This window comes from Melanostigma gelatinosum, assembly GCF_949748355.1.
Source record: "Melanostigma gelatinosum genome assembly, chromosome: 20".
NCBI lineage: Eukaryota > Metazoa > Chordata > Actinopteri > Perciformes > Zoarcidae > Melanostigma > Melanostigma gelatinosum.
In genome coordinates, this window is record NC_136653.1 from 16,066,726 (window position 1) to 16,091,341 (window position 24,616).

The following is a 24,616-nucleotide window of genomic DNA, read 5'->3' on the forward strand; positions in this document are numbered from 1 at the left end:
GCAATCAAAAGTGTTTGCTGCTGTACTACTATAGTTGCCTTTATGGAGAAGGGATCGTGTGTGTGAAAAAAGACACACTGATACTCTGATCCTGTCACATGGGTATAAGTTTCACCAAACAACAACAATTTCTCAACATTTCCACATAATTGTTGGCAGGAGAAGGCAGGAAGCAAGCATCCCCATCCCACTCTTACCCCTGTAATCACCTCAATAAAGGTGATCCGTCACTTAAATCCAGACTGAAATATCTCAACAACTATTGGATGGATTGCCATCAAATAAAGTTGTACAGAGGTTCGTGAAGCCCACTGACTTTGGTGATCCCCTGACTTTCCATCCAGCACTGCAAAGAGGTTGACTTTTTTTTGGCTTTAAGCAAAATCTCTCAACAACTATTGGACGCATTACCATGAAATTTGCTTTACATATTCACAATGGTGCCCAGAGGTTGAATCCTAATGACTTTGGTCTTTTTTATCTAGCGCCAACATCAGATCGATTTATACTGTATTTTATGACCAACTGATGACATTCCTATCAGCCTCAGCTGTACTTTGTTTCGGGGTAATTAGCTAATTTTAGCACGCTAAACTAGGTAAGTGAACGTCGTAAACATTACAATGCCGATCATCAGTGTGTTAGCTTTGTCACTGTGAGTATGTTAGCATGCTGGTGTTAGCTTTTAGCTTGCATTAGGTAAAAGCGCCAGAACTCATGTCCATTGCACATTTTTAATATTCATCAAAACAGCTCTGTTTTTGTTTTTTTCAGTATTAGTCACTTTTTAAAGTTTCAATGAATTTTATCACAGCTCTCTGCAAATCGTGGTTGAAATTTGTTGGCCTGATTTTCATCAGAAAAAAGTGCGAAAAAAGACAAAAATTCAATTCTGTTTTTAAATTTGTTTTATTGAGCATCTATTTACAAGTTGTAAGGCATAAATAGACTGATGAGCAGCCCACAGAGAATAACAACAAGCATCCCAGTTGAGAAAAATCTGATAATTGTACTAATAAAAGATCTTCACCTGTCATGATTCCTAACTGGTGTTTGGTCTTCAAATGCTCTTGATTATCTTGATTGGTAAAAATAAAAAATAAACTGTACACATTTAACAAATCACATAATCATGTAATATTTGTTATGGATCATTCACATATGATCTTGTTCCTAGTTCACTAAGTGCAATGCCAGTGCTTGTATGAATTATTATATAATAATTATGAATCATTTTCCTTGATCCAGAACTCTTTTAATGGAAAATTATTACAGGGTTTGGTTGAGATCCAGTTACCAGTAAAGTGAACCAAAAGTAAGAATGAAACCATAATCATTCATCCTCATAGTGCTGATTACCACTGAGCTCATGTCTTCCTATGCATGTTCATTCTGCTCTATGTTGGCCACCAGGCCCTTGGTGTCTACAAGGGCTCGGATGGGATTGTTGAAGTATAACTTGTTGTCAAAGGTGCTTTCTCCCAGGACGGGGATGGGTATCCGTTTACGGAAGAGGAGGAAGGCACCGAGTCCAACTACGGCGATTACAACGAGCACTACAGCGACAGTGATGCCAGCAGACCCGTGAGAAGCTTCTTTAACGACTTGGGCTGGGGAGGCAAAACATACAGAAGTATTAACAGTGACACAACTGCAGTTTGAACGATTATATTTGAAACATGATGGTCAAACAACTTACCAACAGATGGTGGTTTTTCTGTAGGTGTAATAACTGACAAAAGAGGACAAATGTTCAATGTAAGTGACTGATGGGTCAAATTAAAACTATTGTACAACGGTTGATTCAATTTACCTTTGGCTGTTTTGCAGATGTAAGACTTGTATCTGCCGCAGCTGTTTGTGCTCCACTGTCCGCTTTCAGAGTTGATCTCCACACACAAATCTGACTTTGGCATCCCTGTTTTCCAGTTGACGTAGTCCACAACATTGTTATCGATCCACATCCACTCACCTGAAACAGGGAAGCGCGTTTACAGTAAACTTCAGCTCATGTGCCTCTTGTCACTTACTCACAGAGCTAAGCATCCAATTTCCCAACAATATTCATTCCGCTGTACAATATAAAAGATTTTCAACCCATTTGCTTGGTTGCCACTCTACAGTATTTCTGAACCCAAAAGAAACAAAAAAATGTCAGTCATATATTTTTTCCATATATGTTACATTTTATCTGCTTATTTACTTTATCAAAAAGAAGTGTGATTGTATGGAAGTCTTTGAGAAAATGACCCAACTTCTCAGTTGATTTGTTACCTCAGTCAACATTATAAACACGAGTTTATGATCTCAATCTCTAGTTTCAATTCTTCCTCAATACAGCATGATGTTCGTTGAGTAGATCATGATCTCATTTGGAGTAAAATAGACGATAAAGCAGGGTATGCTTTTGGGCGGGGCTACCTTGTGATTGACAGGTCATTACCACAGCGTTGTCTGGTCTGGGAGTTGTTAATTGTAACCTTTTTGGTCGCCTAAAAATACTTAATTCAGCATCCGGTTGAACTTAGCTCCTTGCAAAAAGCCAAGATAGCGACGGCCAAAGTCACGAACTTGAGGCTTCAAAATGGGTGAAGTCACTGTGGCTTTGTCCCCTTCCTATATACAGTCTATGAGTGTAGTGTACTGTGTTGTATGTAATCGGAACAGTGCTTAACTTCTTCACACGTTGAAAAAAGGAATTGCAAGACAAGCTCACCTTCACGAGTCTTGTAGAGGCCGATCCAGAAGGACTTGGCACCGTCCTGCAGAAGCTCCAGGTTCTGTTGTATGAACAGACTCTCCCGAGGGTCCTCAATACTCACCAGAGAGGCACCTGATGAACAACAGCACACTGTCAAAATTGCATACACATACAACTTGTAATTTATTGGTAAAGAATTCTTCATAACGTACGCATTTTCAGACATTCGACTGAGGCATGGGCCCAGTTGTTCACCACTGAGCTCATGAAGGAATAACAATGGCCTCTGAAAGGTATCCAGGTTTTCTGGTTCTTTGGTTCTGGACAGTTGCCGGGGAGTTGTGGGGGCCCAGTGGGTGCTGCGACTGAAAAAGAGACGGGACAATGCATTGCTAGCCATGCCTAGTGTTTGGTAATGTACAGTATATAGTGCAGGAGAACCAACAGAGGGATTGTCTGACCTGGTGACCTCTTGCAAAGGGAATAGTAGGTGTTGCTACATGGTGCAGTCTTCCATGTTTTGTCCACATCCATATACACACAAGCATAGTTGTTTTTAGGCTCATTTGTGCCCCATTTGGTATAGAACAGCAGCCAGTTATCGACCCACTTGAACCGCCCACCAGTCTGTGAAAAAAACAAAAAACAACTTGCAAAAAACTGTTGAAACAGAGCCAAAAGGTATCAGTTTGAAATCCTGTTTGAACTAGTGGTAAACAGCAAGAGGTAGAGCCTTTTACCTCATTGCTGTTGAGGCCGATCCACACAGGCTCATTGTACTTGGAAATCTGCAAGTTGACGTATGCCTGGGTGACGGGGTTCAGGATACTGGTCAGATCTGCATCGTCTGCTTGGCACTGCCTCCTCGCCTCGTCCCATTTCATCTTCTGGGCCACCAGTTTGTAGGAGTCATTGCCAAGCTTATAGAAAGCCTTTGGTAACACAGTTGTGGCTGGGACTGCAATCTGAGAATCTTTGTAAACAGGAAACATCATGAACAGAAAAAACATCAAGCTGAAACCCAAAACTTTAAATTGATGTTGTCCCCAGTTCGCATTTACAGAATTACGATTGATAATGAACTATATCACTGTAACTCATGTTGGTGTGGCTTTGCTCGCATTTTACTCACCAGTGTTTCTTTTGCAGATGAAGCCATGTTTTGAGTGACAGTCTTCCACCTTCCATAATCCTGTAATCTTGGAGTTGCTTCCCACCATGATCACACAGTCAAACGTCTGTCAGGCAGAAAAAAAGCGTACATCAATTAGACATTTTAAATGTCTGAAGTCAGGATATACATGGTTCTTTTGTAACGGTGACAGGCTGTCTAGTGATAGAAGTACATTTCCACGTGTCTTTCATGCCTTTTTCACACTTCTAATCTGCAAGAATATGACCATCAGGAGCTGAAGTTGAAATAACCTCATCATTAAGTAAATAACGTCCATCAGGCATGGATACTGGATGCCCTTTTGCCCAGTTGGTGTATGAAATGGCTTTGCCATCCGTCCACACAAAGCGCATCTCCCAGTTGACGTCGTTCATGCCGATCCAGAAGTTGTCATTGTATCTCAGCATCTGCATTGTCAGGAATGCTACAAAGGAAGACACAATTCATCTTTACCTCCCTTATGGTGGGTTGATTACGTCCCTGCACAATGAAATGTAACCTTAACAGACAAACACAAAGAAAAGGCTCACCTTGCTCTCTCTCCTTCGTGATAGAAACCAGATTTCCTCCCTGGTTTATGCAGTGCTTCCTGGCATCCTGCCAGTTCTTATTGTCAACCCCCACAACTATTTTGTAGCACTGTGTAAACAAGATTTGCACTGTGTGTTAGAATAACATGGAAAGGGACAGTAGGCAACCAGTGTGAGACACATTTTACCAGAACAGATTTAAGCACATCTGAGAGTTTAAATCGAATCCTAAAAGTAGGAGTAGGAGTTTCAGCATTGTATTGGAGTAATCCGTGTCGTATGCAGTTATGTATCATTACCATTCCTTGGAAAGCGAGCCACTCTGGTGCACATCCTCCCTTAGGAATAGTGGTTGGGGCCATTGTTGCATTGATAAAATGATTGCTTCTTTTGCAAATGGAAGGTAGCTCCGTACCACAGTTAATGTCATTCCAGTGCCCTGTATGTGCAGAGTTCATAGAGAACAATGAATAAATAATGAAAAGAAATTCATTATTAAGTCGGACTAGCTTTTATTTCTGAAACCACCGCAGTATGGAGTGTTAGACTCACCCATGGCCCTGTATAAAGTCACACAGTTTTCATCATTATTAGCAAAGTTGGGCTCATTATGTTCCCATGAAGTGTATGTTACAGGTGTGCCATCCACCCAGCTGAAAATGGAGAGGAGACAACGAACAAGACGTCACTAACAAGAAAAAACGCAACATCTTTGCTTATGTTTTGTGTCAAATGTCAGACGAGACTTCGACGAACGGTTAACGGGAAGTACCCAGCACACCGACAGTGGTGCTGTGCCTCAACAATGTGGTGTGATTTACCTGAATGATTTATCCAAATTCACGGTCATGCCGATGAAGTACTGTGCTTCATTGCCCTTTACTATCTGTTGGAACATCACAGTGAGAGAAACATTACATTAACGTTAAAAGCAATTGTTACATTGGGCGGGGGGGGGGGGGGGAGTATTACGAATTTCTTGCCAGTTTCCAGAGGAACTTCCTCTCACTCTCTCCCGTGATGACCGCAAGATCACCAAAGCTCTTTTTGCAGACAGCTCTAGCAGATTCCATGTCTAGATCGTCTAGATTGATGAAATACTGTGTGTCATTGTATAGAAACCAGCCATCTTCGGTGGTGTTGTACACTGTAAAGAGAACAAAACTGTTATCAGATGTCTGTCAGATACAGTATCAGGGATCGATGGAAAACAAAGAGTCTACAGCCATGCTGGCAGTTCTGTGAGACAGCATGACTAAAAAGAGAATTGGTGAAACAGAAAGAAATGAAGAAACTGCTGAAATGTACCTGTTTCAACCGTGACAGGCTCAGGTTTGGGAGTCACACCTGAAAGTACAAGAAACATGAGGTCTTAACGATGAGCAAAGCACGACTCAAACGCCGCATATCTTATTTAAAAACAAATGTCTCTGTGTGAACTGCAGCTACAAGAGGAGACCGGTCCGTGTTACCTTTGCCCATCTGGCATATCCAGTCCTTGTAGTCCTCACAGTGCACATCATTCCAGTGCCGTCCGTAGTAAAAGTGGACTTCTGCACAGTGTTCGTTGTCATTGTGGTTGTTTGGTTCCCCATAGCCCCAGTTCTCAAAGCCGAACTAGGTCACAGTTTTGGGGAAATACACATAATTAGGGCCAGGGTTGAGAATATAACAGTGAGCAAAGCCTTTTGTGACAACAATGAGGTGCTACATACAGGTGACCCATCGGACCATCCAAAACCTGCATTGGTACCAAGGCTGAGGCCAATCCAGGCTGGATCAGTGGAATGAAACCTTTATGACAGCAGAGAAAAACAGTACTGATCACTTGAATGGTTGAGTAGCATAATACTAATTCTTACATACACGTTTATGCAATATACATATACAACATATATATATATATATATACACAAAGGTAACATACGGAGCGTTGGTCAGGTCCTGCATATTGTGTATGCTCATCAGGTCCCCTCCAATGGCCCTGCAGAAATCCCGCGCTTCAGGCCAATTCTTCTTCTTGGGCTTAGATTTCTTGTAAAGCTTTTTAATGAGTGAAAAAGATACGTTGAGTTTTGTGTTGTGGCACCATGTTCCCAGATTAGTTCAGTTAGTCTTCCTACTTTGTAGCAGACGCTCCTCCTGGCGGGGGTCCACCCGGACTCGCAGCTCAAGGCCGGGGTGGTGGGCGGGACTGTTGTCACATGTACACCCCCTGCTGGTTTCTTACAGATGTACTTCTCCTTGTCGCTGCAGCTGACAACATCCCACAATCCAGCGACAACCCCAGTGGTCATGGCAACGCATCCCTGTTTTCTGTCTTTTATGAAACAGGCCAAAAGAAATGGGGGGAAAATATCGATAAACTGAGCTCAAAGGTGTAACGATTACGATCAATTATTACGGTCAAGGAAGGTGTTATGGAGTAAATAATGAGATCCAGAGCCAACATTCGGTGAGGCTGTATGTTGTGCTTTGAGTTTAGCATGCTAACATCTGCTAATTATCTTTAAACGAAAACTGCAGTGGTGAAGGGCATCAGTTTTGCTGGTATTTAGTCATAAACCAAAGTATTTGATGACCTCATGATGACGCTGGATAAAAGATTAAGGAACCACCGAAGTTATGACAAGTCTTCCAGAGGGGAACATAAATGTCTGTACAAAATAGTTGATTCAGTCTGAACCACATTTGATCTTCAGAGAGTCATGCATTTAGCATCGTTAAAAATAAAACCTGTAAAAGATTACATCAAGTCCAGTCAAAATGTAAGCACATGCAACCTGTTGCATCAGACACAATTCCGATGGTTAGGAAGCACAGATGCACAGCTGAAGAGAGGTGTGCTGTACCTGGCATGCCCGCATTGAAATGAGTGAACGTGACTTTTCTTCTGGTGGTCCACTTGAAAGTGTTAATGTCGACTGTGTTGGATAAACCGGTCCAGAAATACTTCTCTGGCCTCAAACCCACCAAACTGACCAAGAAGGCATTCTCATACCTGAACGAAAACAATATGAAAGCAGAACGGTGAGCAATGAAATCTTTTCAAAATAAAACCTCAGATTTTTTAGGATTAAGTGGGAACCAATCTTCACTTTTAGCAAAGCAAAGTTTAAAACACAGACAAACTATTCCTAGCTTTGAAATATATTCAAAATTGGACTTATACAGTACTCTTGTTTGAAGACATAAGCTAATCAAACTCAATGAAATACTTTAAAAACAGGTGTGTCAGATCATTTTGATCACTACAATATGAGGCAAAAGTTTACATGAACACGACATAAATAAGAAAATATACCTATCAGCCACATCCACCACGTAAGCACCAGCCTCTGAGCATGTCCGCTTTGCCTCATCGAAGGTTTTTCTCTCAGATCCAATGTTGTAACAATAAGAACCAAATCTGATTGAGCCCTTGTGATGATAAAAAAACAACACAGTGAGACTAAATCTGATAAAAGCTTTGTTGTACGATCATTATATTGAATGAAATGACATCACTCACAAGCTTGCAGCCCGGGTTGGCTTCCTCTTGGGCGCCTTCAGCTGGTCTGGTGGAGGCCTTCTTCTTACAGATGTATCCGTACGTCTTCTCACACATGTGGTCAGCCCACCTCGCGTCCTGTATGGGCCACGATCAGCAGATGAGAACAGCACCGCTCACGTCGATCACTCCATTCATCACCTTTTGCATTCGTTACCTTTCCTCTGATGACAACGCAGTCTTCCTGCAGGTTGGTGGCATGAGATGGCTCATCGGTCTGCCACTGGGTGAAGGTAACGTGGGAGTGGTCGGACCATTCAAACAGCATCTGGTTCTTCAGATCATTCAAGCCAATCCAGAGCACATCTGTCGGCACTGACGGGTTTAAATGCACGTGTAGATGTTAATGTGGTACCATTTTTCACATTTGATTTCTTCTGTGTTTAGTGTTTTTGTTCTTTAGATTAATAACTCAATATTTTGGGGAATGCCATTATTCATTTTCTTACAGAGAGTTAGATCGAGATTGAAGAGGATCGATAGCATTAACATTTCTGTATGCTAAATATGAAGCTGCGGCCAATTAGCTTAGCTTAGCTTAGCACAAAGACTGAGAAACAGAGGGAAACAGCTAGCTTGGCTAACAAAATCCACCTATCAGCACCCCTGACGCTCACAAACAAACAAAGCAAATTTTACTAGTTTAATCGCTAAAAAAATAAAGTGTGAAAGCATCACGCTGGGGTTTCACGGCTGGTGTTGTGCCGCGCTATTTCCTGTCCCGGAGCAGTGACCTCTTGGAGTCTTGGTTAAACAAAAAAGGATATAACGTGTTACTTAATGAGCTTCAGAGGTACTTGTAGGTGGATTTTGCTATCTTTGAACCGAGTCAGACGAGCTGCTTCCAGCCTTTATGCTACGTTAGGCTAATTAGCTGCTGGATGTTTACCCTCACATGTACTACGCAGATATGACACTAGTATCAATCTTCTCTTGGTGAGACAGCAAATGACTGTATTCCCCAAAATGTTGTACGAATGCTTTAAATGAAAAGGTTCTCTATTATCAAAGCTTTCCAAAAGCATTACTTTTAGCATACTGTAGGTGATTGTTGTAAAAACCGAACAAATCACTGGAGGAAAGAAACAGACTTATTGCACACTTACAGTATCCAGACTGAGATAGGACGAAGCTCTGCTCTTCTATATTGTGTATGCTGGCCAAATCTCCTCCCTCTTTGTGGCATGCAGCCAAAGCATCCTTCCACATCTTTTTGTTCCTCTGCAGGTAGTAACAGTTATCTGCATACGGAATCCAGTGACTGGGGCAGAAGCTGGGCTGGTCTTTGTCTGTGGAGAGAGACCAAAAGAGGTGAGAACACATTCGGACTCACTCTAATAACAAGCCAGATCATTTGTGAATTATGTGATTTTACTTGGTGGTGGCGGCAGACTGGTAGAGTTTCCTTTGCGACAAATGTAACCAAGTTTCTTGGTGCAGACGCTGCTCTCCCATTTTGAGGCTTTTGCAGCATTTAGGGTTGCACAGGTGAGTCCGGGCTCTGACGAGGGATGACCTAATGGAAACATTGACCCAGGCTTTTAATGTCAAAATTCAGAAGAGCATTGCAACATGTATATCAATGTAATAATTGAAGAAGCTTCGTGTTGTCATCATGCAGCTGGTCACATACAATAACGTCTTGCTCCCGTCACAGTGCATGTCTTTACATACCTGGAGCCCAGTTTAAATATCTGAACGGGTTTCCGTCGCTCCACTGCCATCCGCTCTCAAAATCCAAGCTGTTCAGTCCAATCCACAGAGATGTTCCCAAAGAATGTGTCAACCCTGCGTCAACCCAAACATTATCATGTATTTTTTTTAACCAAAGGTCAACGATATAACATTGTAGTATGAGTAACTGATAGGTTGACTTTGTACCTGAAATGTATGCCTGCTCGTGCAGCTCTACGATGCTGAGGAGGTCGGCCCCCTGCTGCTGGCAGCTCTTCCTGGCCTGATGCCAGGTCAGCACTGACTGTGCGTTCCTCTGATACGTAACTCCTGTGACCGGGTCAGTGTCCCAACCCGAGGATGCTGCGTTATGGTCGAGAGAGACACAAATGATCAAACTGAGGGAAAACGATTTCCTTCATGAGGTAAAAGTGGCGTTATCTGTTGACCTGAATGGATTTTAAGGACTGAAAACCGAAAAAAAGTAGATGATAGAGAAACATCTTCGACGCCCCTGTCTAGCACTGTGCTGTGTTTCATGAAAAAATACAATAGCAAAAGTGAGATCGCTTTCTTTTTCTGCCCCTTTTCCTTCCCCAGTTTAAGAGCAGCGGCAGGGGAACGATGGGCCTGAGAGAAGAGGAAAACAACTCATGAGAGGAAGTGGCAGTTCTGCTGGGGGAGAGGAGGGGGTCAGAAACCAGACCTGTTAGCACTGACCTCTTCAATGATAGCACTTAGAGGAATTACAGACCAACAAGATAATTCTGCATGGATCGATTAACAGAATTCTTCATATGATTGTGCAACACAATCTCTCCGAGAGCTGTTGATTATCGTGGATGTTTCGTACCTGTGCTGGGACAAAAGCCCCATTTCCTGGCTATGTCATAGTCTCTCTCTGTCGCACACCACAGCTCTCCATCTGTGCGACCGTCCTTGGTGCATTCGGCGTACCACTTCTCCTGGAACTTAAATGGGAACTGACAGGAGCCGCCAAAGGCATTGCCCCCTCTCGTGAAAACCTCTGAGGAGACACAGATCGTGAAGTTAAAGACAATCAAAACGCAAGCAAAGCCTGCAAATCAGCAACCTACTAGATATGCACGGGCAAAATAATGTGGACACTTGATCTGAAATACACTGAAATATGATTGTTGACCGTGGGCTGATGTTGGGCGAGAAGGCCTAGTTCAAGCTCTTTCAAGATTCAGATTCCGGCCAGTCAAGTTCTTCAAAAATAATCTAAGAGAACAGTCTGTTTATGGATCTGCTTCAGGCACAAGGGTTGGGTGCAGCATAGACAGACGGGGTAGTCCGCAATGCCTTTGGCTTTCTGCTTGTTTACCATTTACACCGCTGCATTTTAACATACTGCATCTTCTGGCAGATAACTATGTTCAGACTTAGAAGAATAGAGTGTACGGTTTTCCACAACTAAGCGAAATAAGCATCAGGACCGCAACCTGCTTTTTAAAAAAATTGGGGTTTGATCTGATTATTTGGTCTTTTTTGAGCAGAATAAAAATATATTACAAGTCAAACGGAATCTCAGATCAATCAACTTTGATTTGATCTTAACAAAAAACGTTATATGTAGTTTACAGCCATTGCTTACTGGGTCTAAAAATCCTAATTTGCTGAATGTAATATTGATTGTAAAAAGTTTATTTTTGTCTACTTGAAAAATTAAGTATCTGACAATCTCAAGCATGGGAAGAAAAACCCATTGGCAGGACTTTCTGAATCACCCTTCCAACATTTATCAATATTAGACTCTACAATTTACACTATTGGGGCTTTGTCTTTATTAAAATCGATTGTGTCTCCACAATTCCTACCTTGAAAGCCCTTTGAACAAAGGTCACCCTTGGTGCCAAATATCCTCCAGCGACTCCAGAGCCCTGAACCTTTGTAGATCATTATGCTCCTCTCATTGCGGTTGCCCCAGTTCAAGTGCAGGTCCTGGTCCTTTAGGCCAAAGAGGGTCTCATTCTTGCACTGCCAATGTTGGAGTTCACTGTTCTCGTCACAGTCAAAGAGGAGCACCTTCACCCAGTCTTTAATCTCTGTGGCCCCCAGACAGAGCTTGAGGGACAGGCTGAGGACGCGCGACTCGGAGGCCCAACGAAACTGCTGCTCTTTGGCATGAGGGTCACAGATGGCCACCGTCATGGACGTGGCGCTCTCCACCTTCATGCACTTGTTGTGGTTCTCGTTGAAGATCAGGAAGGAGCCACTGTCTGGAGCAGAACATGACAGCATCAACAAATACAACCCGATCACTCACGTAAATTTCACTCACAACAGACAAAATGTGTCAGGGGTACGTACCTATGTCTGCAGTAATGCAGAGGACCTGCAGGAGACAGAGGACCACGGCAACCTTTGAACAGGGTAACATTATCCTCAGCGTGTAGTTTGCACTCAGTGGTGGATGTGATCGTAGGAGAGTTTTCCAGTCATGAGAGAAGTGGTCTGGTGTGTGCTAAGGTGTGTGACATGCAGCAACAGTGATACAGAGACATGGTGCTTTCCCCCCTTAATCACACTGATGGGCATCCTGTCACATGGGGAGCTAAGGTTGGTAAAACAACAGCAATTTCCATGAGCTTCCACAGAGGTTTTTTTTGGTAGAGAAAAAAAAGGAAGACAGGAAGTGGGAGTCAAGCAATCACAGCTCACTATCTAACGGCTGAAAATCACCGCTGTTACTTCAAGAGAACTCACAGCGTCGAGGTGGGATAGTGTTTCTATTTTTAATAAATCAAAGGCAACAGAGGAACCGGGTGATGCATTTTGGGAATTAATTTATCCAAGCAGGCTTTCAAGATATTGCCTTTATCTCAGATTTGTGTTCGATTATAAATAGCCTTTCAGTCTGTACTAAATGTGTGCCAGAGAGCAGATGTCACTCAACAAGACCGGCTTTGAGGAAGTGTCAGAAGCGGGACGATTAACATCCGATCACCAATGTGACAGTTGCACAATTACTGAGCCAGAGCAAATGAGGATTCAATGAGGTTTGCAGCACTTTGCTGATGTGAGGGTTTTTCGTGGGATAGTAGCCCCCGGGAGGTCCGCGGGGGGAGTGCAGTGATGATACAAGTCAGAAAGAGAGGACAGGAGGAAATCCTGCTTCCTATTGGGGGAAGTGAGCGGAGATCTGACCACGTTGGCCTCATACTGCAGACAGATACCTGTGAAATACCTGTCCTTTGTATGGACACAAAGCTACAACACTACAAGTTGTGCAGTGTATTCTAATAAACTGACACCGTGACATAGTGTAAAAGTGTTACAAAAATCAACAACTGACCATGTAAATTAGGGTTTGTCAGCCGTCTAGCTCACTAATCATCTGTAATCATTTTTAAAGGAGAATCAACATTTGGAGTTCAATTTAAGTAAGTGAGTACTGAGGATTGGTAAAACTGAAGGGAAGTACATAATTGGTTGAGACTTCTCTGCCAGTTATTCACTACAAGTGACACCTTTGACAAAACATGTGATCCACTGTTTATGAAAGAAATACTGATCAGTGCTGCTTTAACATCAACACAGATGGTTGTAGAAAAGATAACTTGTTCATAATGCACACCAATATCAAACAAAGGAGATGAGATGTAGCTCACAGAAGACAAAATGATGAGTGTTGGAGGTAAGGCTGCAGAATTAGCAGAAATGATTGATCAGTCAAAATGTTAATCACACAAGATTGAATATAAGTGGGTTTGGGTGAATTAATTCAATCTTCTTACAATAGGCATGTAGCACAAGTACAAGAGAAATGTCACTTGATTTAAATATCGTCTGGCATACGAGATATCAGTACAATAGAGATACAATATACCACCATGAGATGTGATCATAACGAGCCACTGGTCTGCTGAGCAGTTGGAGCCAAAACAGCTGACATTAAAATTTCTCAAAAGAATTGCGTTTTTTTTTCATGGATACCAGATGAATGCCTCCCTTTAGAAAAACAATGCTGAAGTTATGTCAGTTCAGCCCCGTGTTACAAGAAGTGGACTACAAATCAGTCCTCAGTTGCACCGAAATCTTTCAACTGCGGGCAGAGAGCCAAATAATGAGAAGTTCAAAGTCGTTCGACTAAACGTACAATTAAATGCAACAGCAAACAGAAATGGGATCATTTCCAGCGTTAAAGTTTTGAATGGTGGCCAAAAAACTTTCTGCATACATGATAAATCACTCCTGAAACTAAAAACATATGTTTGAATGATTTTCTTTATTAATCTTACCAAAATATATGTATCAATGATACAAACTCACACTTTGTTTTTCTACCGTGAATGTAACTTAGCAAAGAAAAGCCTAATATAAACAACATGGATTTATGCTTTTACATATTCACTGCACTTTATGCAGAAACATTGCCGAAGAGCTCCCTTTTGGCCTGTGAAAAGTACCATCATGCATTTTGACAGAATATCTCTTCTGTGTCGCAATTTCATACTTTGGTTTGGTCGCACCAGCTTTTCTTAAATCCGTTACTTTTAAGTTATTTGAGCTGGTGCAACCGCCTCCTGAATCCTCCCTGCATCCTTCGGTTCCTGATTGGACCAACCTCTTGCTCCTGCTATCTGTTTTAATGTTGAAACATGTCTTTGCTTGACGTGCCGGTCTCAAAAGAACATCCTCTCTGTGTTGAAGACCCTCAGCCTGGTGACGAAGTTGAAATAGATGAAGGCCAGGCAGACCAGCAGGTTCTTCATCAGGTAGAGGACGGGTGTGACGAAGCCGAAGAACGCAACGAGGCCCACGCGCACAAAGAAGAAGGGGAAGTCCTGCAACGCCACCCCGAGTGAGGAAAGCAGGGGGCTGTGGGGCATGACCACAACACGCAGGCAAGACAGGAAGCTGAAGATGTAGATGGGGAACACCCAGCCCGAGTAGTAGACAACGGGGTGTCCTGCCACCCTCACCATCTCCACTGTATCCATCCAGAACATGAAGCTGTCCACGAACACTTCCGCTCGTGCGTCGCTGGCACACAGGAACCTCAGTGGACCCGTGTAGGCGCACGGAGACATGCGGTACGCCGTGGTGCTCGCCGATCGGGAGCTCAGGCCAGAGATGCTAAACGGCCTCCCGGGGTTACCCGGTATCCCCGGGACCGTCCCGTTGGTCTCCGGGCGAGTCCCCGGTCCGTTCTGGTTCCTGTCGTTGTGCTGGCTTGCCGGCATAGGAGTTAGCCCAGCTGGCCCGGGGGCAGCTGGCCCGGGCACAGCTGGCCCGGGCACAGCTGGAGTGACAGGCGTTACCTGTTCCACATGTGTGAGGACAGTGGAGGGGATGTCAGCATCCCTCTCCATGTCATTCCCTGGGGAGAGAAAAGTAAAAGATCAAACAGAGCAAAGATGAAATCTGCATTTGCTTATGTTGCTCTTCTTCATGTGGTGTTGGAGCTTTTTTAAATTAAGCTAAATGAAAACTTCATGAGACATGCTGACGTTACAAATTCTCAAAAGGATTGAGTTTTTCCGAGGAATGCCAGATGAACCACGTCAATGCCTTTAGAAAAACAATGCTGCAGTTTTGTCAGCTCAGCACTGTGTTACAAGAAGTGGACTACAATTGTCCTGCTCACTTCCTCAGTTGCTCTCATATCTTTCAACTGCGGGCACAGAGCCAAAGAACGAGACGTTAAAAGTGTTCTGGATGAATTGTACAAAAGAACTGTTCAGCGCCTAAAGCACCTGTTGAGTGATTTGCGTCAGGTGTTCAGAGCTCACCCTGGCCGGTCAGCCTGCAGTGGCGTATCCTCTCCACAACGTCAATGCAGATGAGCGAGAAGAGGACCAGTGACACAGGGAGCTCCGTGAACGTATCGTGTTTCATGTTGTTATTTATCTGAACCTGGGCAAACAGCCAGAAAAGCATTAGTTGAAACATACTGGAGCATTTAACTGAATTACTGACTCAATTCAATATGGAACGCATTCATTTACCTCCACAATAAAAGGACCTTTGCACCAAGAATTTATTTCTACGTGTCTGACCTCCTCTAGTTCTGGGTTTGTGGGCTAAAAATCACTTGCAGCACTGGCATTAGGCTGAGTCAGGACTTCATACCAACAGGACACAGAACAAAGCAGACATGCTGGTCATCTTAGCAGAATTTATGGCTCTTATGTAAAAAGACACCAGATAAGCAAGGGCCAAAAGGCCAGCTTGAGCTCTGCAAAAAGGGCCCACATAAAACAACAAATAGGACCCGGGCTGCAGCCAGCCAGGAAGTGAAAATGTGCCTCATGGACAGTTGATTTGACAAGGACCGCTTGGACAGGAAGAGGCACCAAGCTGCTTATCAGTAGCTCCTTATCCATATTCATCCCCCGAGAACTAAAAGATTCCTCACAAATCATCACCTTTATTTCACTCACAGATACCTCACACTGGGAGTCCACTCACCCACAACATTTCACATCAATATTTTTCCAAAAGGTAAAGTTGTGGCGAGTACTTTTTTTAAGTTTCAAGAAGCTTCTTTGTATGGCAGACACAATCATCCAAAAATACAGATGAACTGATGCGATGTTGTACCTCAGAGCTGGCGATGAGAAAGGCAAAGCAGGGTAATGTTGAAAGGATCACATATACGAGGGCCACAGGCCTCCTGATACAAAGACAAAGGAAGGTAAAGAAAGTAAGGAAGGAACATGAAGGGCAGCTGCAGTCCAGACCAGCCTCAGATGAAACCGCTGGCCAGGTCTCAGTCAGCTGCTGACCATTCACTCTGAGGTCCCCTGACATCAGGACAAAGGCGGGAGGAACTCACCACTTCTTCCTCCCAATGAGAAACTTCTTCTTCATGAAGACCATATACTTCATGGGCACCCAGACCAGCAGGGCGGTGGAGGTGACGTAGGCGATAGAGGAGGCCACGATCAACCAGTAGGCCGTGCTGCCGTCTCCGGGGGGCTGCGCCGACGTCTTGACCTTCGCTACGATGACGGCGAACCTCTGCATGACGATGAAGAGTGGCGCGCACAGGCCCGCAAACTGCAGCACCTCGCACAGGGCGAACTTCAGCGTCCTCCCCGAGCCCATGCTGCGGAGCTCCAAAAAAGAAAAAGAAGGGAGGGAGAAGGGGGCTGTTGTCGCAGTGAGGCGACCCCCTGTCCCTCTGAGGGCTGGTCAGGCCTCGGACCGGCGTATTGTCTGCCTCCACTAGCATTTTCCACACACCACAGCCGTGGCTCTCTGCTCACCCAACTGCTTACGCTGCACTCGGCATTGTGTGCCGTCGGTGTGACGGGGATGTGGCTGGCCCTTTACTCTCTTTATACACGGGGTAAAAACAAAAGGTGGTCTACCTCTGCGCCCTGAGGGACATGTCCTACAGACATCTGGGATGATTTAGTCCTGAAAGTGATGCTTCAAAGATTATGAAGCTAAAATTTCAGTTTTATTAATCAGCCACACATAACCTATATTATTCAGAGCATCTAAAATACATGTAGCCTTGCATTAGTTGTACCTTATATTCTGCATTTTCCAACAACAGCAAGTGGTGGACTTGATAACACCCAGAGAAAAAGCAACGTCCAAGGCACTTGTGGCTCTTCTCCTGTTTAAACATTGCCATCTAGTGGCGAAATGTGATAAATACGAAGACTCATATGTAACAAATACTAAAAACATATCAGTGTTTTTGAATACACTGCTTCAACAAATACATTTTCAGCAAATTCAGGTAAATAAGACTTAATGCGTCCTGAAACAGCTGCATTGTGCAGACCTCAGACACCTGAACCTTTAATTCAGGAAATGGATCAGGATCATCTGCACGATGATTCGTTTACACACATTTCTAATGAGCGACAATTTAAAGATCTCAAGCAGCAAAAGCAGAAGTTGGACCAGTACAGAGTACAAATACTCTAACTGGACCTGGAACAGAGCATCAGTGAGCTCCTGGACAGCCTGTGGTGCTACTTGGCGGTGTCGGATGCACCGATACACAACGCCCCCGAAGGCCAGTCAATGGCATCAAGGCCTTTGTTATCCAGGAACTGCCTACACACATGAGGCCGAGCATTGTCCTGCACCAGGAGTAACCCAGCTCCCACCGCACCAGCGTAAGGTCTGATAATAGGAGTGAGGATTTCATCCCGGTACCTAACGGCAGTCAGGGTACCGTATAGCACGTTGAGGTTTGTGCGACCCTCCGCAGACCATCACTGACCCGCCGCCAAACCGGTCGTGATGGATGATGTCGCAGGCAGCAGAACGGCGTCTCTAGACGCTGACGTTCTCTGGCAAATGCAGTCGAGCTGCAGGTTGCTGGGCTGTGAGCACAGGTCAAGAGGTCGTCACCCTCATGGAGTCGGGTTTAGAGAGTTCGGTCACAAACATGAACCAGAGTAGCCCTCCGGAGGTCATGTTGCAGGGCTCTGGCAGTGCTTTTACTGTTCTTCCTCACACACAACGAGCTGATACCGCTCCTGCTGCTGGGTTGTTGCTCTTCTGTCCCTGTCCAGCTGTCCTCTTGTAATGGGCACCTGGCAACCAGCCAATCAAATTGAAGCGGGGTAACAGGTGAATCACCTGTGAGCATGCGCGTTGTTGTTTTCCCTTGTTGTTCTACCCATAGACTGTACCTACAGCGGCACAATTAAAACTCCATTTCAAAACAATTCAGAAACATAATAAGGGTACGAATCATATACATAATAAATGCTCAACTATTGCATGACTCACGGTGATTTAATGTATTTTTTAACGCAGGATGTATCACAAGTTACTGTTGCTCACTTTTAACAAATGTAATAAACTAGTATACTTCAGCAATTAGGCCCACCGGCAGGCCACGCACTTGTTTGCAGCACTAGTCCCGCGAGAGAGAGAATGGGGGGGGAGGGGGACCCTGCTGCTCCCCTCCCTCCCCACCAGCCTCAGCTGTCAGCTCTCTCCCTTGACTCCCCCCCCCCCCCCCCCCCCCCCCCCACCCTGCCCCCGGCACCATGGCGTCCAGCGAGGAGGACGGCACGGTTGAGGAGAAGGAAAACAACAACAAGAGGAGAACAAAAAGCGCCCTCGCTACCGCATGGCTGACTTTCTACAACATTGCCATGACCGCCGGGTACGTGCGTTATATTCCGCCTATTAATAAAAAACCCCCAATAAGTTAGCCGCTCCCTAAAAAACTGTACGCGCGCGTTGCTGTTTATAGGACTGTGCGTCTCCGCGGCGAGCCCAAAGTGCCTGTTCAGCTCGCGCAATTTAGCGGCTCGTGACAGTTGGTTGGAAACTTGAGTGAAGAATTTGGTATTTGAAAAACATATAGAAATATACGTGTTGGGCTATTTGCGTGAGTGTTGGAAAATGAATGAATCGTGTTGGGGTTAAAGTGACAGGCTCGCGCTGCAGCCGTGTCCAAATAGGGCTGACTGCATGCGGGCGTCAGCGTCGAGGCCCACAGCGCGTCCGGCAGTTGCAGTGATAAGTATAGCTCAGGTCTGGGACGGTGAAGTGCTCAATGGGCAGATTTTCTGTTTTAAATAACAACAACATAACATTTGTGAATAGCAGACAGAGCGCGTTGTTTTATAAACTGTCCAGATGTGAATCAATACTCATGTCACTTGTCAATATGTCAATACAACAGCTGGCACTCACCAGATCAATGACACGCCAACAGTTTGCAGTGGAAATACTGTTACAAGTCCTCAAAATATCACTTACAGTATCTAAAAGTATCAGGAAAATGTACGAACGTGAGATAAGATGATACTTTATTAATACTTTATCATCAGAAGTACAAACAAGTACAATAAATAGTCAAGCAGTAAAGGTACAATAAATAAGTAAATCTCAAAAAACAACAAAAGCTATGAATACAATACGATCGGATTGAGTGATTGGGTACAGATTATTGCACATGAGGTAGGAAATATGAAGTATTTATATTGCACATACATACATTGATACTGATGTTGCACATGAATGAATGAATGAGTAATTTGCCAAGTTATTATGTGTGGTCTGTTGGGAGCAGTGTTGGTTGTGCAGTCTGCTAGTATAAGTATACTGAAGTATTAAAAGTTAAAGCACTCAATGCAGGGACGTGACCCAGTTATGCTGTTATATATATCAATCAATTATTATTACTTGTGCATTAATGTAAAAACTGTATTTTACTGTCTGCTTTGTACTGCATCTTATGATTATTGTCACTATTATCATCAGCGGTTCTTGTGTAGTTTGATTTATAACAAAGATTCATGTTTTATAGGCTGTTAGTTTGTTTTGTGTACAAAACTGATTTCAAAATGCCAGTTGAAAATCATATTTTTAGTTTGTCCTCACACGAAATATACTGTACCATGCACTCTGATGTAATGATGTAATGAACTTAAAGAAAAAGCATTCGACACAGTAGAGCAGCCCACATCTAAAGTATCCAATTAGAGGTTTTACTTTCAAATAAATGAGCATTCGCCGTGTCAGAAAACACAGTGAGCACAAGTACACGCAGAGCTGAATAACAGGATGTTTATGTTCTTTCATATTCTCTCTTATCAATACTGGGATTCAGGAAACTACGGACAAACTCTTACACCATGCGTGTCACACTAAGTGGTGCCATTATGTTCCCTCTTGTGTTTTCTTTCTGCAGGTGGCTGGTTTTGGCGATGGCAATGATGCGCTTCTACATCCAGAAAGGCACACGCAAGGGTCTGTACAGAAGTATAGCAAGAACACTCAAGTTCTTCCAGACCTTTGCGTTAATCGAGGTAAGAACATGAGTGGGATAGCGTTTGCCGTCACTTGCATGGCTGTGACAGTTCAGAGAAATAACTGATATTTATGTCTCTCGTCTTGCAGGTGGGACATTGCGCCTTCGGTATGTGATGCTTTTTTGTTTACGACTGATTTTATAACGGAAACAAATTTACATTTACCTGCCGACATCTTTGCGGCTGGAAACTTGTTTCTTCTTCTCTCTCCTGCTGCGCTGCAGGGATTGTGAGGACTTCTGTGATTGTTACCGGGGTGCAAGTGTGTTCACGGATTTTCATGGTTTGGTTCATCACCAACAGCATCAGACAGGTGACTAAGGGGTTTTATTGAGTCATACAGACCAAGGAGTCGCATCATTTTACTGTTGTTTTCTTTACTGTCTATATACTGTCTTTAATTGTATACCCACACATACAGCGTACATATTTATAACATTCTGTATACATTTTATTGGGACCATTGGGACTTATTTTCTGTCTCTATTTTATGCATATGTTGCATAAAAAACAGCAAGAACCTCCGTCCTTCATTGTAGTTTTATTGCGTTTGTATTTAACACAATTGCTTCTCCACATTTGCACCTGGCAGCCTTTGACTCAAGTTACTTCCTCTTTCCTCTGCATCCTTGCCTGTTATCTGTTTAAATGAAGATCCAGAATGAAGAAAGCGTAATCCTGTTCCTGGTTGTGTGGACGATGACAGAGATTACCAGATATTCCTACTACACATTCAACCTGCTCCACCACCTGCCGTACTTCATCAAATGGGCCAGGTTGAGATGGCCGGAATGAGCTTGAACTCTCATTACAGTGTCAGACATTGTTGTCTCAGCATGTCGGTCACTGATCTGGCTATTTCCCCCCTCTGGCATGCTCCCCTTGAACCAGCTTTACATCAGGAAGTAGTGCAGCCGTGTGTGTGTGTGTGTGTTAAGTATTGCCTGGCTCACACAGAGAGGTGAAGCATGTGTGTGTTTATTGATTAGCACCTCGTTAGCCATTGTCTTGTTAATGACGGGTGAACTAACGGCTAGCATTGTGCTCTGACAGCACTGGTGATCCAAAAGAAACATTACAGAAGACTTTCAATCATTTTAGGGCTTATGTTATGATCAATTATTGAAAAAAGCATTTTCTGTAACGTGCTGTAAATAAATTCTCACAGGGACAGCGATCCAAAAACCGTTATTTCAAATCCAAAGCTTTAATTATCAACACGGAAAAAAATGTTGAATTGAAACCGCTGTCATGATTATCAGTGATGATGATCGCCAGATTTCTCAGCTCTGGAGTGACGTAACGCCGGACAGACTACTGTGCGGAGAGCTCTGGTGACGTGGCAGCAGCCTCTCTGCTACAGTAGCTCCGCTGAAATCGGAGTCGTTTGGCAGGAACGTCGGCTGTACACATTGATAGCTGTCCAACACGCAGGCCCGGCATCTCACAGCCAAGAGAGCTCACTTCAGAAAATAGTGACGTTTGGGTGTCAGCGCGAGGTGAGACGTCTCTGCAGACAGAAGGTTCGCCAGAAGAAAGTCTCATATGATTGTCCGTTTGTTTTGCCAGTTACTCTTTTTGGTTTTGATTCTGGTGTGTTGGATGCCACTCTCACCCCCCTCCCCCCCCCCCCCCCCACGGCTTTTCTTTAAAGCATAGAGGAGACGCCAGGCCCCCGGACAGCGGCTCATGTTCAGCGGCTCATGTTTTTAAGACCATCTGTTTTGGTCATGGAATGTTCGCCCAACATTTCTCCCACATCCGCCGAGACGCTCCCCCGAGCCTTTGCTGTGGTCTCCACTCAACTCAAAGGCCTGAGTCATGGCACATATCGCACTACAGAGGGATGCGGGCTGCGTCACACTTATGCGAAGTGACAGGCAGTTGTAGCAGAAAGCCAAGAAGATGACAGTAATGAAGCGCAGCTGTATGCTGAAGTAGATGATTTTATGATGACGATGGATGATGTTTGTAATTATTGCAATGAAGCACTGGTTTTCATCCGATCATGTGGTCTGTTTACCGAGGAATCAAAAGCACAACCCTTTTAATCGACCATTTAGTGCACCGACAGTTGTCAAAAGGCACAAATTGCATTGAAATTGAATGTTGAACTCATCCTTTACAGGTTGCATTTGTGAGTTTCAGTGTAGATTGTGTGTGTAGACACTACGCATGCGAGTGTTTTAACATCCACAGACTTCAACTGCACGAGTGTTTGTTGCAGGTGTGTGACCTCGTACATCCTTTCCCTCCCAGATACAACCTCTTCATCGTCTTGTACCCTCTGGGAGTCGCCGGAGAACTGCTGACCATTTACGCCGCCCTGCCGTTCGTACGCAGATCTGGAATGTACTCCATGAGGCTCCCCAACAAGTACAACGTGTCGTTCGACTACTACTACTGCCTCATCGTCTTCATGTTGTCCTACATCCCACGTAAGGAGCATTTCTACTCCCACACTGCACCATCTTGGTATAAATCTTCTTAATCCACTCTTGGCAAGAAACAAGATAAGCGTATTTCCCAAAGCATCCTTTGAACGTTTGAGACCTGCAGCCACCTTTGTTTTTTTGTGATATAAAGCAGCAGATAAGTCAACATCTGAAAATGTATTTGTAGCGAACTGATGTTAAAATGCTACGTATAGCATCTTTATGCCAAGTAAAATAGTTATAAGGGGTGGAACTCCTAATATGGAGTGTTCCATCTAATACGGCCAACATTAGTGCCACAAATACTGCTTTCAAGAAGCTACTTTTCATTGAGAATTGAGAACAGGTCTGCCTCCATAATTCAGTTCACTTCAAAATGTGATGTTCATAATTATTTATTATTATAGGCCAATTGGAGATGAAGAACCAGAGCAGACTTTTCCTGCCGGTGACATACAGAACAGTAATAAGAAAAGTATTGACTGATCCGGTTTATTCTCCCGCAGTGTTTCCTCAGCTCTTCTTCCACATGCTGCGGCAGAGGAGAAGGGTGCTTCACGGCGAGGTCATCGTGGAGAAGGACGACTAGACAAGCCACCACCTCATGCCTCCGTTTGAGCCAACCTGCCTCCACCGCCACCGCCACCGCTCCCTCCGTCCCCCCCACCTTCATCTCCATCCTCATCCGCACAGATGACGACCTGTCTGACGAGAGTGACAATCAGGAAGAAAGGCGCTCACCAGTACTGATAATAATAATAGCTGATCCTAAGTCTTCACAGGATTAATTCCTGTCTGAATGGTAATATTGGAAACATGTTTACAGTCCCAGTATCGCCGGCGCTTGAGACGGAAGCCTGACGTCGAGTCCTTTATTCGCTAAACTTCGCACCTTGTTGCGCTGAAAAACATGAGCCCCCGGCAGAGTCACAACACCTGTCTGAAGGAGTGAAGGGAAAACCAGAGGCTTCCAGGGAAATGCGAAATGAAACACGGGAGGAAGATTGAAAGTTGTCAAACTTCATCCCCCCCAACCGACCCAATTGGCAGTTGTATTCATTTTTTTTTTTTAAAGTGTATTCCACCAAAATATATTTTATACAGAACAAGGTCTAAAAAGAGAAAATATCCATAGTTCTATCATACCTCAACAATAAATCTACATTTAGACAATATGCTGCTTCTTTTGTGTACGTTTGTAAATGATGCAATGTGAAATGAGCGGTTAGTAGTCAGCATATTTCTTAAAGATAATTTATTCACATAACTGTGTCACTTAGAGCAAGCACAGCTCAAACTTAACACTGTCTGCTTGGCTCCTGCATTCTTCTATGTTGCTTTGATGTTTACTTTGTCAAATTCATTTACAAGAGTGCATCTTAAACAGATTGTCGCTGTTGTGTTTGTTTTTTAACATAAAGAATCTCATGTGCGTGTTGATAGAAAGGTAGTTCGGTCCCCTCCTACTAAAGGTGCTATTGTAAGATCATTTCTATCTTCTGTGCAGCTGGAGGAGAGACTGTGTTTGGAGTTGACCTGAAGCAGAAGACAGGATGTGAAATGTTGCATAGCCCATGGTTATTGAAGAAAATCAACATTTTTGCTATAATCTGGGTTAGAGAGAAAGAAAAAAAAACAATAAAAGTAAATGTCATAAAAATCTCTGGAAAAAATATTTTTCAAGAAGAAAACTATAAAAATGTGAAAATACCTTTTTTGTGCAAAATCAATAAACTAAATTATACAATACCGCGGAGCGTTTTGTGATGACCTTCACACTCAT

At 43.7% G+C, this 24,616-nt stretch overlaps 2 protein-coding genes across 2 annotated transcripts; one reads left to right on the plus strand and one right to left on the minus strand.

Moving 5' to 3' along the window:
- Nucleotides 1-921: 921 nt before the first annotated feature.
- LOC306793972 (macrophage mannose receptor 1-like) lies at nucleotides 922-16,706 on the minus strand (the record flags this gene model as incomplete). Its single annotated transcript, XM_079291818.1, is given in 34 exon segments — nucleotides 922-1,610; nucleotides 1,700-1,732; nucleotides 1,814-1,972; nucleotides 2,717-2,833; nucleotides 2,914-3,066; nucleotides 3,163-3,328; nucleotides 3,442-3,674; nucleotides 3,834-3,939; nucleotides 4,127-4,299; nucleotides 4,406-4,514; nucleotides 4,705-4,844; nucleotides 4,958-5,058; nucleotides 5,227-5,291; nucleotides 5,389-5,552; nucleotides 5,714-5,752; nucleotides 5,878-6,022; nucleotides 6,121-6,199; nucleotides 6,333-6,448; nucleotides 6,529-6,725; nucleotides 7,258-7,406; nucleotides 7,710-7,825; nucleotides 7,917-8,033; nucleotides 8,113-8,270; nucleotides 9,062-9,244; nucleotides 9,331-9,471; nucleotides 9,630-9,743; nucleotides 9,837-9,992; nucleotides 10,483-10,656; nucleotides 11,471-11,867; nucleotides 11,870-11,872; nucleotides 14,453-14,976; nucleotides 15,389-15,512; nucleotides 16,200-16,272; nucleotides 16,435-16,706. Coding segments are annotated over 34 exon segments (5,229 nt in total). The 3' UTR covers nucleotides 922-1,377.
- Nucleotides 16,707-18,612: 1,906 nt separating this feature from the next.
- hacd1 (3-hydroxyacyl-CoA dehydratase 1) lies at nucleotides 18,613-24,582 on the plus strand. The gene is made up of 7 exons (XM_079291952.1): nucleotides 18,613-18,741; nucleotides 20,278-20,395; nucleotides 20,487-20,505; nucleotides 20,623-20,711; nucleotides 21,053-21,174; nucleotides 22,658-22,836; nucleotides 23,340-24,582. The coding sequence occupies exons 1-7, from the start codon at nucleotides 18,623-18,625 to the stop codon at nucleotides 23,420-23,422; spliced, it is 729 nt and encodes a 242-aa protein (XP_079148078.1). The 5' UTR covers nucleotides 18,613-18,622; the 3' UTR covers nucleotides 23,423-24,582.
- Nucleotides 24,583-24,616: the final 34 nt, after the last annotated feature.